Genomic DNA, 15,026 nt, shown 5'->3' with positions numbered 1-15,026 from the left:
TTCTTTTTTTTTTTTCCTCTACACTCGATAGTGTTAATTGGTATTAAAGTCGATCCTCTCGCAACATATATAATGTTATTGAAGGTCGTTAGGATCGAAATTAAGTAACATAATTTTGGTGCAAAGTCAAAAAATTACAAAGTTTATATATTGAAATATTAGATTGATAATTGGGCAAATGTTGATTTGGTATCCGAAATTAATTCCTAATCAAATAGAGTAAATTAATTAATTAACGTCACCACAAGCCAATTAAGATTCGAATTTTCCTCCACTGACGACTAATTAATAAGAAAATAAATAATAAATTAATAACTCTCCTCCAAAGTTAAAGCAATATAACATCTAATTAATGCATGGATACAATAATAATAACTAATACTAGCTAATAATTAAGGAGCGAAATGGAGCTGCTACGTACGCACGTGGTACACAAGATGCTGCTAGTAGAGTATGGAATTAATTAAGACGCGAAATTTACGTGATAGACCTCACTCATATCCGGCCTGTACAGGCCAAAGTTCTGCTCCGTCCCGGCAGGCTTCTCGTCCTCGTTGAACATCGCAAACAGATACGTCTCGATCCCCTTCCCGGGCCGCCTCGGCGTTCCGGCGCTCGACTCCACGTGCGCCACCACATTGTTGTTGTACAGCCTCGCGTTGTCCACCGTCGCGCCGACTCCGCCGCCCCCCGACGGCCATCCCGTCTCCGACACCACCACGGCCACCTGCGGCCCCCCCGCCTTCTCCAGTGCCGCGTAGACCGAGTCCACGATGGCGTCGAACAGGTTGGTGTAGCCCAGCGAGCCGTCCTGCACCACCACGCTGGGCGATGTGAAGAGCGCGTAGTTGAGAGGGACGTCGTTGGGGCTACCGGCGTACGCGAAGTACGGGTAGACGTTGACGAGGAGCGGCGTCCCCTTGGCCTGCAGGAACGCCACGATGGGGGTGAGCACCGGCGCTGCAGACTGCGAGAACGTGCCCTGCGACGGCGGGTACGACGTGCCCAGCACCTGGAAAGAANGGAAAGAAAAAAAAAAAAAAAAATTTTGTTTCGTTTTAAGATCAATACAAGATTCTGTAAACACTGAATAATTTTATGCAAAAGTTTAAAGTGCATCGGTTATGTTGCTAATACATGTTCTCAATCAATGAGATTAATTTTTTTTGAATTTTTTCATCATAATTTATTGAAAAAATATTTTTATTATATTTTTTTAAATAAAAAAAATATGATTGGCTGATTATTGGTGATGTGGTATAAATATTATACAGTACGGTCCCTCGTAATTTTACCAACTGAAATAGAGTAAAGAGTGAAAAAAAGTGAAGAGCAGAGGTTGGCACGGAATGCACCTCGGTGGACACGGCGGTGGTGACCGGGACGGAGAGGTTGGCGGCGCGGAGCGCGGCGTCGAGGTTCTGCATGGCGGGGAGGACCTGCGTGGCGTCGGCGCCCGGGATGACCTCGTTGCCTGCGTTGATGTAGCGGAACGCGACGCCGGTCGTCGCGAACGGGGCGACGTTGGTCTGGACCCAGTTGGCGGCGAAGGACTGGTCGGCAGCGAGGCGCTGGAGGTCCTCGTTGAGCGTGCCGAGGACGACGCTGATGCCGGAGCCGCGGAGGGCGGCGAGGACGGCGGCGTCGGGGCTGAAGAGGCGGAGCTTGGTGATGCCCCGGGAGGCGTAGAGGCCCACCACCTTGTCCGGGGTTGGCAGGTTGTTCCCTAGCATGCCATAGTTCACTCCAACGCCTTGAGCTCCTGGATCGATATGTATGTATGTTTCACAGGTTAACAATTATTATATGATACATATATACAATTGTGTGGGTATATATCTAATTAATTAAGTAGAAACAATTAATTGTCTACGTACACAACCATCTATCAAATTATTTACATATATACTTCAATCCGTCAACTGCATGCCTATCATATGTCGCATTCGAAATCTACAAATTATGCATGCTTTATCTTAATTTTCTTAATTTCGTACTTCAATCGCTTCCCTTCGTTCAAAGGTGATTATTTTAGCTAAGTAGATCAGAATTAATGAGGCTGATCGCGTATGGATGAGAGAAATGTACAGTATGAGATATGATGAATGATTGACAGAGCACATCAAAACGAATGCACCAATTGCAGGGATTAGTTCGAAACAGTGTTTAATTAGATTCTATTGCAAATTTTAACTGCCTACCTCCACCAACCCACCACCAGGAGCTGGTGGTGGTGTGTTGAAACAGTTATTATATATCAAACCTAAATTAAAGTGGGTCTAATTAGTTGCAAGTTATAACTACCTTAATTTTCTTTATTCTTTTTTGAAACAAAAATATATACATTTTGCCATTTGAATGCATTGGAAGAAATTTGATGATACCACAAGTCCTTAGCTATTTTCTTAACAAAAGTATTCGGGTAAATTTTTCTGACTAAACTTAGTCAGGTGAAAATAGTAGGGTAACATACAGATATACATAGTTTTCTATATGTAGTATAAGAATATTATTATTATTTGGTTTTCTATACTGTTTACATATATATGTTGTGCTTCTTAGTGTTATGAAAATAGTTTTAATTCTTTAATTTTAAAGTAAATTACCTTTTCACTTTACTCTTTAAAATTAAGGTTAAAAGGGAAGTAAAAGCATTTAATTAATAGTTCACAAAAAAATTGCAACATATACAAAAAGTATTAAGGTATGCCATTATCACTTAATTACATTTTTAATAATTACCCATAATGATATTATCTTTTGGATTTTACAAATTAAATTTTTTTTAAAAATTAAAAGGAAAGTACCAATAGAGCAGATCACTCAAATAATGCCAAGGTTAAATCCAGATGTGGATAACACAATAACCTACCGCGCACGGTAGCTAACCAGCTTGGCGTTATTTTCATAAAATATATATGAAATATAAAATATTAATTTGTTGTCTTATATATATGATATAAGATAATATAAAATATAAAAATATTTGTCGTCTTATAATAATCAAAGTTGGCAATATTATTCTTTGAGCTTCTCATGAAAACCACCCTTTACCCACTATGATTTGTATCTTATAAGATGTTACTTTCGTTTATTACGAAAGTGTCTTAATTATATAATAATAGGTGAGAATTTTTTGCATCTCAATCTGATTGATTGTTTAAATCTTACGATACAAAAAGTACACGCAAAAAAAAAAAAATTCAAATAATACAAAAAGAAACATTTAGTAAATCATTCCATAATATCACTTTCTCAAGTTTCGTAATAATTAGCCCGATATGAATATTGATTATATTTCTTACCATTTACTCTCATATCATTTTTCCCAAAATAACCACAATCCAATATTTTAATAACCCTTACGAACCTGTTCTAGTTGCTTAGTTCTACACAACATTAATTATATTATTCAAATTATATGTTATATACTCTCTAATGGAGAACAACCCAGTAAACGAATACAAATTATATATATAAGCACATCAAGCACCGGAGAGAGAGAGANTATATATATATATATATATATATATATATATATATATATATATATATATATATATATATATATATATATGGTGATCTTTTTACAAGATATAAAGTGAATTTTAGGCGTGGCAATTATGCAAAATTGAAGTATACCATTCAAATTAAATGTTGCCGTAATCATAACCATATATGTAAGGAGATCATACATCAGATGATTAAAACTCATACCTGCGAGAGTACTTAGGGTAGAGAAGAGAAGCCCCAAGCCCAATACAAAGCACAATAGTACTCTATGATCCATGTTCTCTCTCTCTCTCTCTCTCTCTCTCTCTCTCTGTTAATATCTCTCTCTCTCTCTCTATCTCTCTTAATCTCTCTCTTAATCTCTCTCTACGCACAAGTTAATCCTATATATATATAGGGCTCGGTAGAAAAACTGCCCACTAACTTATATATAAAACGGCCAACTAAATAATAGTATATATATAAATTTAGAAAAAGTCATGGGACTTTTGATTACTTGCTATATATAACTACTCATTGAAATTCATTCATTTATGGGAGAAAATATAATAATAAATCTCCATTAATCATTATCTGCGTCATGCTTAATTGAGAGGGCGTGATTTTTGACTGGTTTTATTACCATATTAGTCCAAGTGCAGTGCAACGTGGGCCACTACGTATCCCCACTAACTTTAGTTTTAAAAAAAGGTATGGGTAAAATTAATGTATGGCGACCCCCTAAACCATATGCTCCTTTGAAATGGCCCCCTTATTAACCTTTGTGCTTTCGATTGTGGGATTAACATCTGATTTTTGGAGTTAAGTAAAATTTGTCAACAAAGATTAAGAATTTTATCAAATCTATTGGTGATTTCACAAAATTTATTGACCATAAATCACTTTTTAATAAATAAAAGTAGACGAGTTTACACTTGATAGCTAAGTACGTATAAATCTCCAATAAAAAATAGTTAGAAGCGGAGGGGTCTCTGTATATTTTTACATATTAATATTTAATAATATTTCCTGTACTTGGTTTGGTGTATCTGTAGATCTCATACACCGCACTCAATCTTTGTTCATCAATGCTTCTTACAGTCATAATAGAATCAAATGGATGAATCTTGAGTAATAATTCTAAAGGATCTAAAAGGCCAATGCAATAAAATCACAAACTTTCATGGCATATTTCATATAGAGAGAACAGCTGATTGGTCCCAAAAATCAGCAGTAAAGAAAAGAATATCATCCGATTCTAATCTTTTCGAATTAAGGACACATCCATCCGTTGGCTGTTTACATTGGCTAAAATAGATCCAATCACTTGCCCCTGTGATGATAATCTCGGGAGATAAATAAATCAGGTAGTGTGAGCATTAAATGGGATTGCTGTCCATAATAGAGTTAACGGAAAGATCGAGACCCAACAGTAGACCTAATGTCGAAATGGGTTGAATCATGATGCAATCTGTGAGCATTATATCGACTGAGCCCTTAAGTGCTAAGTGTGTCGTTTATATCAACACGTACTCTTGAAATAGCCGGTTAATGATTGCAATTCACACTATATATTGAATTGAATTCTTATATATTCAGGGAGGCAGTGGTGCTGTTGTGCATGGTGCACCAGGCGCATGCAGAAAATTTGTATAAGTATATTTTGCTGGGTGTTGTTTTCACGGGCAACACAGCGGTCAAGAAGTTTGGTGGGAGTTGGCCGCTTTTAGTTGATGACTTTATTTGTGTGTACGTACATTTAGAAGGCGCGCCCTCAAATGATTTGGTTGTCTCTGTCAAATCGCCCGCGCGTGTTGGGGGAAGATATATATGAGGGAGGCTCAAGTACATGTACAGCATGTCATTACTGTTACATGAATTTAGCTCCTATATCTTTTTAAATTAATGCTATATGTACAATCCAAAAAAAAAAAAAAAATGATATATATTCGATTCATCAAAATATGGGGACTTCACCACTAGTCATATTCATGTGATTAATTAGTGTAGTACACCTCACTCTTGGATGGATGGGATACCGTATGTATCATACATCACTTTGCGGGTGTACAATTAAAATTTGCGGGCATGTATCATACATTCCTTTGCGGGTGCTACCTTTTCCTTAAACAATTTTTTTTTTTAAATTTTAAAAGCATAAGTTATTGGTGGTTATGGATTTTCGGCTTTTAGATGAAGATTTATAGAGTTAGGATAATAGTGGTCCCCTAGAATTTAGTTAACGGCTAGTGAAAGCGCATGATCTAGAATAAGTCAAAAGGATAGATCTAATGGTGAAAAACTTATAAGTACCGAGTATTGATATTATTAGAACTATCTAAAAACCAAAATTTAACCAAATTTTATAATTTGCCAAGAAATCTCTTTTTAATGTCTATAGTCTTTTTTTTAATTCGTATCTCTTGGGGGTTGTTTGGTTCCTTGGAGAGAGTGGAAATTTTTTTTTTTTCCATGACAAATCTCTTTTTCAGTCTTTCGCAGTTTGGTTCCAAAAGAAATTAGTTTTTTGAAAATTTTTCTTTCAAATTTTATGGAACACTAGTATTTTTATTTTCCCAAAAAAATTGAAAAATAAAAACATTTATTTACCATAAAATTTGAAAAATAAAACTTCAAGAAAACTAGATTTTTTTTTTTTAACCAAAAAATTAAAAACTGAAATAGATATTTTCCACAAAAAAAAATTTGAAAATTTTTTTTCATGCTTTTTCCTTAAGGGTGTGTTTGGTTTGATGTAAAAAGGGACTGAAAATATTTTTTAGTCTGAAAGTAATTTGCGGATCATTTGATTCGTCGTAAAAAAATTTTCAAAAAAAAATATATTTTTACATATTTTGAAAAAAAAATCTCTCCTTTCATTTTCCGCGTGAATGCCGCGGAAAACGAAAATGAATAGGGAGAAAATAAATATGCTGCTCATGGCAACAAACATACCCGGTCCATGAGGCCGAAGCACGAGGCTACTTCTGCCTCATGGATTGCGTGAGAGAGAGGTCCATTGTGTATCTCTCTCATTATATATATATATATATATATATATATATATAGAGAATTGAGCTCCTATGCTTTTAAAAGTACCAAGTCATTGGTGCTTGTAAGTCTTCGGCCCTTGGATTAAAGGATGTGCGGTTAGGATGATGTGGGCCCCCTAGGGTTGAGTGGGTGGTTGGTTGAATAGTATAATCTAAAGGGTAAAAATGATCAAAGGCAGAAATCTAACGGTAAAAAATTTACAAGCACCAAGTGCTTGGTACTTTTACAAGCACCGTAGCCGGCCTCTTATTATATATACTATATATATATATATATATACTATATATATATAAAGTGGTGGTATGCTTCTGAAAGCACGGAGCCCTCCGTGCTTCCAAGTTGTTTTCCGATGTTCGGACTTTCGAATCGACGATCGGCTCCTTAGAGTTGACTAGAGTATTTCAGTATCTAGAAAATTAAATTCTTCGAATTTTTCGATATTACTTGCCTAGTTGATCGAAGAGGCTCCCAAAATCAATAATTTTAATGGCGTGGTGAGCGTCCTTGCAAGTTTAACGGTGTAGAGAACTATCAAATCACCATGATTATTAATAGAAATTCTTTATACCATAAAACAAGATCAAGTAACTTTGATCTAAATTATTAATATCCATATCATCATATTTTGTAAAGATTTTTATTTTCAGCCGTTGCATTTTGAGGCCTCTTCGATCACCTAGGCAAAGGAGTAGTCGAAAAAAACTCGCGAAATTATTTTCTACGATTACTTTCAAATACTCTATCAAGTCTAAACCGGACCCGATGTCGAGTTCAAAAGTCCCAAGCATCGAAAAACAACTTGGAAGCCGGACGTTGCTCAGCTGCTTCCAAAGCACCCGAGACGCACATATAATATATATATATATATATATAATATATATATTAATAGAGAGAGAGAGGAGAAGGACGAGAGAGAGAGACGCAGCGAGACCAGAGAAGAGGAGGGAGAGACGAGAGAGAGAGTAGTCCGGCTGGGATACCACTCGATGTACGCAGGATTTGTATAATATATTATATATCATATTATATATAGAGAGAGAGAGAGGAAGAGAGTCCGCTGGGATACTATCGATAGCACCTAAACATTTGTGCTATTGAGTTTTCCACTATTAGATTGAACACTTTGATTATTTTTGCCTCTTAGATTATACTATTAACCACCACACCTCAACCCTAGGGGCCCATATCATCCTAACCACACGTTCTCAATCCAAAGGCTAAAAAGTAATAGCACCAATAACTTGATGCATGATGAATAATTCCAGCCTATTTTTTATATATATAATATATATATATTATATATATTATATATATATATATATTATATTATATATATATATATATATATAATAATAATGCGATATAGGTACTGTCTATCTATATGTATCGCGGAGCTCCGGTACTATAGTCTTATTTTTGATTTTAGGGTTATTCAAATTAATGATCCACACGCGTTAAATATGATCTAGCATATATGAAGTTCTTAAGAATAAAATTTTAGTTTTTTCGACACTCGTTTAACTTAGTAAATAAATTATGTCAAATGATGTGGAAATTGAATAATCTTTAAATTTGAGTATAGGACTTTTAAATTCATAGATTAAGAATATTAACTTAATCTAGATAGTTTAAAGATTTCTATCAAAATTTGAAGAAATTTAGATTCTTCTACACTTAAACTCCAAACTCGCCATAGTAGCCATTGAAAATTGACAATTTTGAAATGGTTTGATCATAAAGTAAACTATGTCGAAAAAATATAAAATTTATTTCTAAAAACTTTAAATACTCTAGATCAGTTTTAAACGTGTGGATCGTTGATTTGAACACCTACAGATCGAAAACGAGCTATAGTACCGGACCCCGTACTATAGATAGTATAGGACAACTACTATTATATATATATATATATATATATATATATAGCGTCGGCTACTGTACTCTTATGAGTACGATCGCCCTCGACTTATAAGTCGTTTTCGATGATAGAGCTTTTGAATCGACGATCCATAATCAAACGTTATCTAGAGTATTTAAAACTTCTATAATCAATATTTTATAATTTTTTGACGCCATTTACCTTACGATCCAAAGTCACAAAATTGATAATTTTTAACGGCCGGTATGAGATATTTGCTAATTTAACGGTGTAAAACAATCGAATCGGTTGAATTTTTGATAGAAAATTTATTCACTACCTAAATAAAATCAACAACTCTGATCTTAAATTGAAGGATCCAATTATCCATTTTTAGAACGGCATTTGATTTCGACCGTTCATTTTATGCCCGCTTGATGGATTTTTATTATGATTTTGAAAAATTACGAAATTTATTTTCTAAAAGTTTCAAATACTCTAAGATCATATTATACGGAGTGGATTGTCGATTCGGAAGCTCTATTATCGAAAAATAACTTATAAGTATGAAGGACTTTATACTCATAAGAGTATAGTAGCCTAACACTATATATAATATTATATATATATATATATATATAATATATAATTATATATATAAATATTTTATTTTTATATAAAGATATCATAATTATTTTATTTATAAATGTGTAAATTTTTTTTACATTTTTACGTAGAATCTAAGAGTCTCTAAACTAAACACCAAATAGGAGAAAGCCACTCATCTACTTTCATTTTTATGTTGAATCAGTAGCCCACTCACATTCTTAGCAGTTTGCTCCTGTGTATAGGTTCCTCGTAATTATATAATATTTTAACGACTCCAAATTTGTCACGCCACATGATTCAAGGGAGAAAATAACAAATTAAGCTAATAAGATATGTCTTGCATATATTTATATATATATATATATGAAGACCTAACATTAGTGGATTAGATTCAATGTAAAGGCAATTAATATAGTAATATCTATTATATTATATTGGGCATAAATTCTATCTTTATAATTTAATAAAAGGCGCCCTCATCAAGTCTCTTTCCTTATTTCACCATGAAATATATATATATATATATATATATATATAGAAACTATAATAGAAGTACAACAGGATGAAATTGAAATCCTGACGAAAACTTAAAAAAACACAAGTAGGAATAGTTACATAACAGGAAAAAGAGGGAAAGACGACTAACTTTTCCACCTCTCAAGAAGACAAGTGAAATCAAATTGCCAATAACCTGCAAATTTATGGGAGCATAGAGAACATTATGGGGCCATTAATTTGATGCGATTGTAAATGTTGTGTAATTCAAGATATACACAGTTGGAATTGTTTCAATGATAGTTGCTCTTATCTTGTTTGGCTATGGGCCATTGACACTAATGCAACTATTTTTTTCTCGCTTGGTAGCATGCNTATATATATATATATATATAATAACAACTATTAATTAGTAAGGTCAAAGTTTCGATCAGGAGATAAAACACAAAAAGAAAAAACGTCAACCTCTTAATGAGTCATCAATTGAGTGTAGATTTGCTTGATATTTTATATGAATGTCTCAATCACTTGTTTCCTTCTATAGAAAGGAAAATATTTTATTTTTAGACGAAAATTAGGTAATCTAATTACATTTGAATCTCAAAGAATAGAAATCAATGTGGGCCACTCAATAAAAAAATAATTGCCGACATTAGGGGAAGCATGTGAACAATAATTTGTCCACCTCCATCGTATTTTACATTTCAAATTTAATTGGTGCTGCCCCATAAATTATAGGCCAATTTGCATAAAAAAATTCACTAATTTTGTGATCTTGTAAAAGTAGACTGTCTTTTTTGATTTTGCAGATTCGGACCGAATTTTTTACTATCTGACAAAAATTTCCATCGTCTCTTTCCGCCTCACTCGTATTCGCTCAGATACATATATTGTATACATTAAATGCGCTCCGCGTCCGATTTATGCAACCTCCTAGTCATTGGAATACGAACCGAATCGGCTCCACTATATGTCAGTCCCTTTGTTTGCCGTTCGGCTTTTCGAAAATAAATACTTTGAAGCTAAATTGGAAAGAATACGCAGCCAGCAGCTAGAATAACGATGCAAAGTGAAGGAAAACGATGCAACAACACTTCAAATAATGTAGTGCGCAGCCCACATCAGTGCAACATCTACCGCTGAAAGTGCAAAGCTGTGTCAACCAGTGCAACATCCCACTCCCACGGCAGTCAATCTTTATTGCTGCAGCGATTGCGTTTATTGGGAACGCCTTTTGTTGCCTTCACCTCCTTGACCAACAGTAGGGTCGTTGTGCTCGAAATTGCAAAAATACTCAGATGATCTCTATTTTTTCTAAAATTATTTTGAGAAAACATTATCTTGTATGCAAATCATGTCTTATTTGTTGCAACGTTGTATAAAATAGTGTAATTTTCATCAAAGAAAATATAATTCTTACTCACAGATTAATAGAAAGTGCATTTTTTATTTCAATTTTTAATCTTCTTCTCATTTTTTTTGCTTTTATTTTTTCCACTCTTTGCGAACTTGTATTGGTTGTACCTAAGCAACACTTGGCGAAGATGATGAGAACATACGTCGAATAGTAAAACAATGAACAAAAAGTAGAGTTGCTCTGGTTAAAGACTAGTTACACTATTTAGTAAATAATGTTGCACTATTTTGGCCGTCATTACACCATTTACAGCCTTGTTTGCATTATTATCTTCATGTTAGCACAAAATACAGAGAAAAATTTACACTGGCTCTTCACAAACAACACTTTGCGAAGCTGATGAGAACATACGCTGAGATGAAAAATACTAAGGGAAGAGTGCATTTGCACTGGTTATAGACTCGTTGCACTATTTTCATCAAAACATCGCACTAAATAGCTCAATGTTACACCATTTACAACCTCTTTTGAACTACTACATTCGCGGTAGCACAAAATATAGATAACAATTTGCACTTTTTTAGATTTGATTGCACCATTGCTGCTAAAGTTGCACTACCTGCTTGTCGTGTGGTACATCTTTGCAAATGAACGACTTATCCTCTTCCTCCACTTCCTAACTCTAAAGCCAGCTCCCTCGTCCACGCTTCTTCTACTTATCTTCTGCAAATGCCGAACGCGACGGAGATTGCTGGAATAAACTGGTAGAATTGCATAGAGGAGGGTAAGGGGTTTACAAATAGGGTAAGCAGCACATGACTCCGGTGAGGGGACCACCTTATGGTCTAGGAAGTAGACTGACTAACAGGGGAGAGGGTGGTAAAGGAGAAGATTGACTAACAGTGTTGCACTGTGAACGGAGGAGGTTGTACTGGTATGGGCTGCGCACAACACTGTTTGAAGTGTTGTTGCATCGTTTTCCGTCGCTTTGCACCATTATTCAAGCTCCCAGCCGCTTATTCTTTCTAATTTAGCTTCAAAATATCTATTTTTGAAAACCCAAACAGCAAACACCAGGGTTGGCAGAATAGCAGGGCGAATTTGATTCGCATTCCAATGACTTGGAAGTTGTGCAACCATGCGCAGGGTGCATTTAATGTCCACCCAGGCGCCGTACAGTAAAGTATACGTATCTGAGTGAATACGATAAGACGAAGAGAGATGAGGGGCATTTTCGTCAAATGGCGGAAGATTCAAACTGATTTGCAAAATCGAAAAAAGTGGCACAGTTTTGCGAAAGCTCAAACCTTGTGGATTTTTATGCAAATTGTCCTAAATTATAACATAATTTTATTACTTAAAGATTAAAGGGTAAAATAAAATGACTAAAATAAAGGGTAAACTTCAATTTGCTCTTATGTGATTTAGCATATTTTTATTTTACCAATATGTGGTTTGGAATATTTTACTTAATTAAGGATGCTCTGTTAAACAGAATTAATCAGGATAGTAAAGTAATTTTTTTTTTTTTTACAAATCAAGAAATAGTAAATTGCACAAGTAGAAGTTGCCATGTTTAAATGTTTGGATGCACCAAGTGCAAGCACATGTTAATTTCTCCATTAGTTCCCACACCAATTGCTTATTCCCCACCTTTAAGCTAGCTACCAAATCTAGTTCACCTGAATAACCTACAACTCTACAAAGATTATTTTAGATCTGTACTTCCCATTATTTGGTGAACAAGGATATATATATATACAAAGGGCCCATTTGACCTAGTTGTTGCAGAAGTAATTTCCACATAATTGATTTTTGTTGGTAATAAATTTTTGTTAAAAGTTATAAATCGTTTGGCTGAATTTAGATAGAAATCAATTTTTCTGAAATAATTTTATAAGGTATTTTGAAAAAATTTTTTGCTATTTGCACATAATTTATTTCTCACTCAACTTTATTTAAATTAGTTTTATCTCTCTCTCTCTCTCTCTCTCTCTCTCTCTCTCTCTCTCTTAATATTTTTATATATATATTACTTATATATAAATATTTATTATATATATATATATATCTCTCTCTTTCTCTCCCTCTCTCTCTCTTAATATATATATATTAATATTTAACTTAAAATTTTTAGGTTTATAATTTAAGATTTATAACTTTAAAGTTAAACTATATAATTTTAAATTTAAAATTCGAAGTTGTAAAATATAAGATTTAAATTTAAATTTAAAACTTATTATTTTATAAAATTTTAAATTTATAAATTAATAAATAAAGCTAAAAAAAAGCATATAAAAGGCGACGCTTCGCGCCCAGAAGTGAGCATATATTATTTCTCTCCCTCTCTCTCTCTCAATGATATGAAAGCTTTTGTATTCTCTCAACTATAAAGATTGAAAAACCGAGTAACTAGATTGTGAAAATTAATAAAGACTGGTAACCTAATTATAATAACAGGATCTCATTAATAAGTTAGGACGCTCTTTATTCGTCAATTTTAATCGAAGAACTTTTGACTAAGACTAAAACCTGGTTTTAAGATTGAAAATTAAAACTATCTTAAGTTTAAAATTTAAATTTAAGTTTAAGTTTAAAAGTAAAAGTTTAAAATTATAATTAAAAATTAAAATAGAAAATTAAAAATTAAAGTTTAAAATCGATAATTTAAAGTTTAAAGTTTAAAATTTAAAGATTAAGAATTTTAAGTTTAAAATTTAAAATTTAAAAGTGAAAATTTAAAATTAAAAAGTATAAAATTAAAATTTTAAATTTTTACAACTTTAAATTTAAACTTTAAATATAAAAGTTAAACTTTAAAACTTTAAATTTAAATCTAAATCTTTAAATTCAAAATTTTAAATTTAAAAATTTAAACTGTAAATATAAAATTCATTCTTATAGTTTAAAATTTAAAAAGTTTAAAATTAAAAAAAAACTTAAAANGTTTTCGATTCGCCCTTTAAATTATTTGTATTGATATATATATATATATATATATATATATATATATATATATATATACACTAGTCGAATGTATGTGCAACTCTCTTATGTTTTCTTGGATTTTCATGATGCAATCTTGGGAGGAAGTGGGATTTTGGACGTGAGGGTGATACTCCATCTTAGTTCACAGGTTTTGGAACCTTGCTTCACTAGATTTGAGGATTGGAAGGTGAACTTGACATTGAGTTTGAAACTACTTTATGCTTAAGTGCAGAATTTTGGATTTTGGTAAAAATTTGATGCTTTTGGTGTATAGATTATTGGAGTAGCTTTGTTGCTGGACTTGGGTGATTTCGGTTGATCTCAGCAGGGTTTACAGTGGCTTCGTGACCTCCTCGCTGCCGTGGATAAATGCTAGAGGTGGGTTAATCATCGGATTCTCCTCCTAAGTGTACGCGTAGTCAACATGTGTATTTTCAACAGTTGTATATCATGTGTTTAGCTCGAATTCATCGATTAGCATGTTAAATGAAATATGAATTTGGAGCCTGCTGTAGTAAGTTAGATAAATGATACATGTTGAACTTGAAATTGACTTAGAAGAAAACAAGCGCTTCTACACTGTCATATGTTAAAACTACCAGATTTAGCTCTAGGAGCCGTAGTTTGTTTGTATCACTGTAGTTTGTAGGCGGTGGATACCCTAGATAGTGTAGAATGTATTTACGCTTTGGCTGAGATGCCGAGCTTATTTTTACAGCAGTGTTTAGGCTATTCCGGACTGTCGGGTGCCGTTGAGGTTAACGGTGGACCCAGATTGCTGTTGTTGCATCAGATTGTGCCAAGAGCACGTGAGTTGGTTGTTAGACCAGTTGCACCATATTGACTTGGATTTTAGCCTGTGAGAGCCTGATTGAGCTCGACAGAGATACGCTTGCATACTCGGTTGGGTAGCGCCCACGAGTGCCACTCGGGAGTCGGGCTTTGTGCGTTTGCGTTGGTGTCGTTATGTCCTATTGGGACTTGCTCTCCACGGACTCCTTAGTGTGGAGGTAGCTGTATAGCTTCGACAGACGGGATGGATGTATTCACAGTCCTTGGGACGGGTATGTTTACAGTCCCGAGTGAGATTAGGTCAGAGCTTGTCTTATTCTACAGATAGTAGTGTCGGATCATGATAGAATAGTGGCATGTAGCTGTAGATTGTTTCTAGTT

At 33.9% G+C, this 15,026-nt stretch overlaps 1 protein-coding gene across 1 annotated transcript; it reads right to left on the bottom strand.

Annotated features, from left to right (window-relative positions):
* LOC109719098 (putative glucan endo-1,3-beta-glucosidase GVI) lies at positions 283–3,991 on the bottom strand. Its single transcript, XM_020245627.1, has 3 exons — positions 3,718–3,991; positions 1,356–1,762; positions 283–1,012 (listed from the first exon to the last, which is right to left on the bottom strand). Exons 1-3 carry the CDS (start codon positions 3,788–3,790, stop codon positions 464–466), a joined length of 1,029 nt encoding a protein of 342 aa, XP_020101216.1. The 5' UTR covers positions 3,791–3,991; the 3' UTR covers positions 283–463.

This window comes from Ananas comosus, linkage group 13, assembly GCF_001540865.1.
Source record: "Ananas comosus cultivar F153 linkage group 13, ASM154086v1, whole genome shotgun sequence".
Taxonomy (NCBI): Eukaryota; Viridiplantae; Streptophyta; class Magnoliopsida; order Poales; family Bromeliaceae; genus Ananas; species Ananas comosus.
Note: the sequence above shows the minus strand (reverse complement) of the source record. Positions and strands in the feature narration are given on the sequence as shown.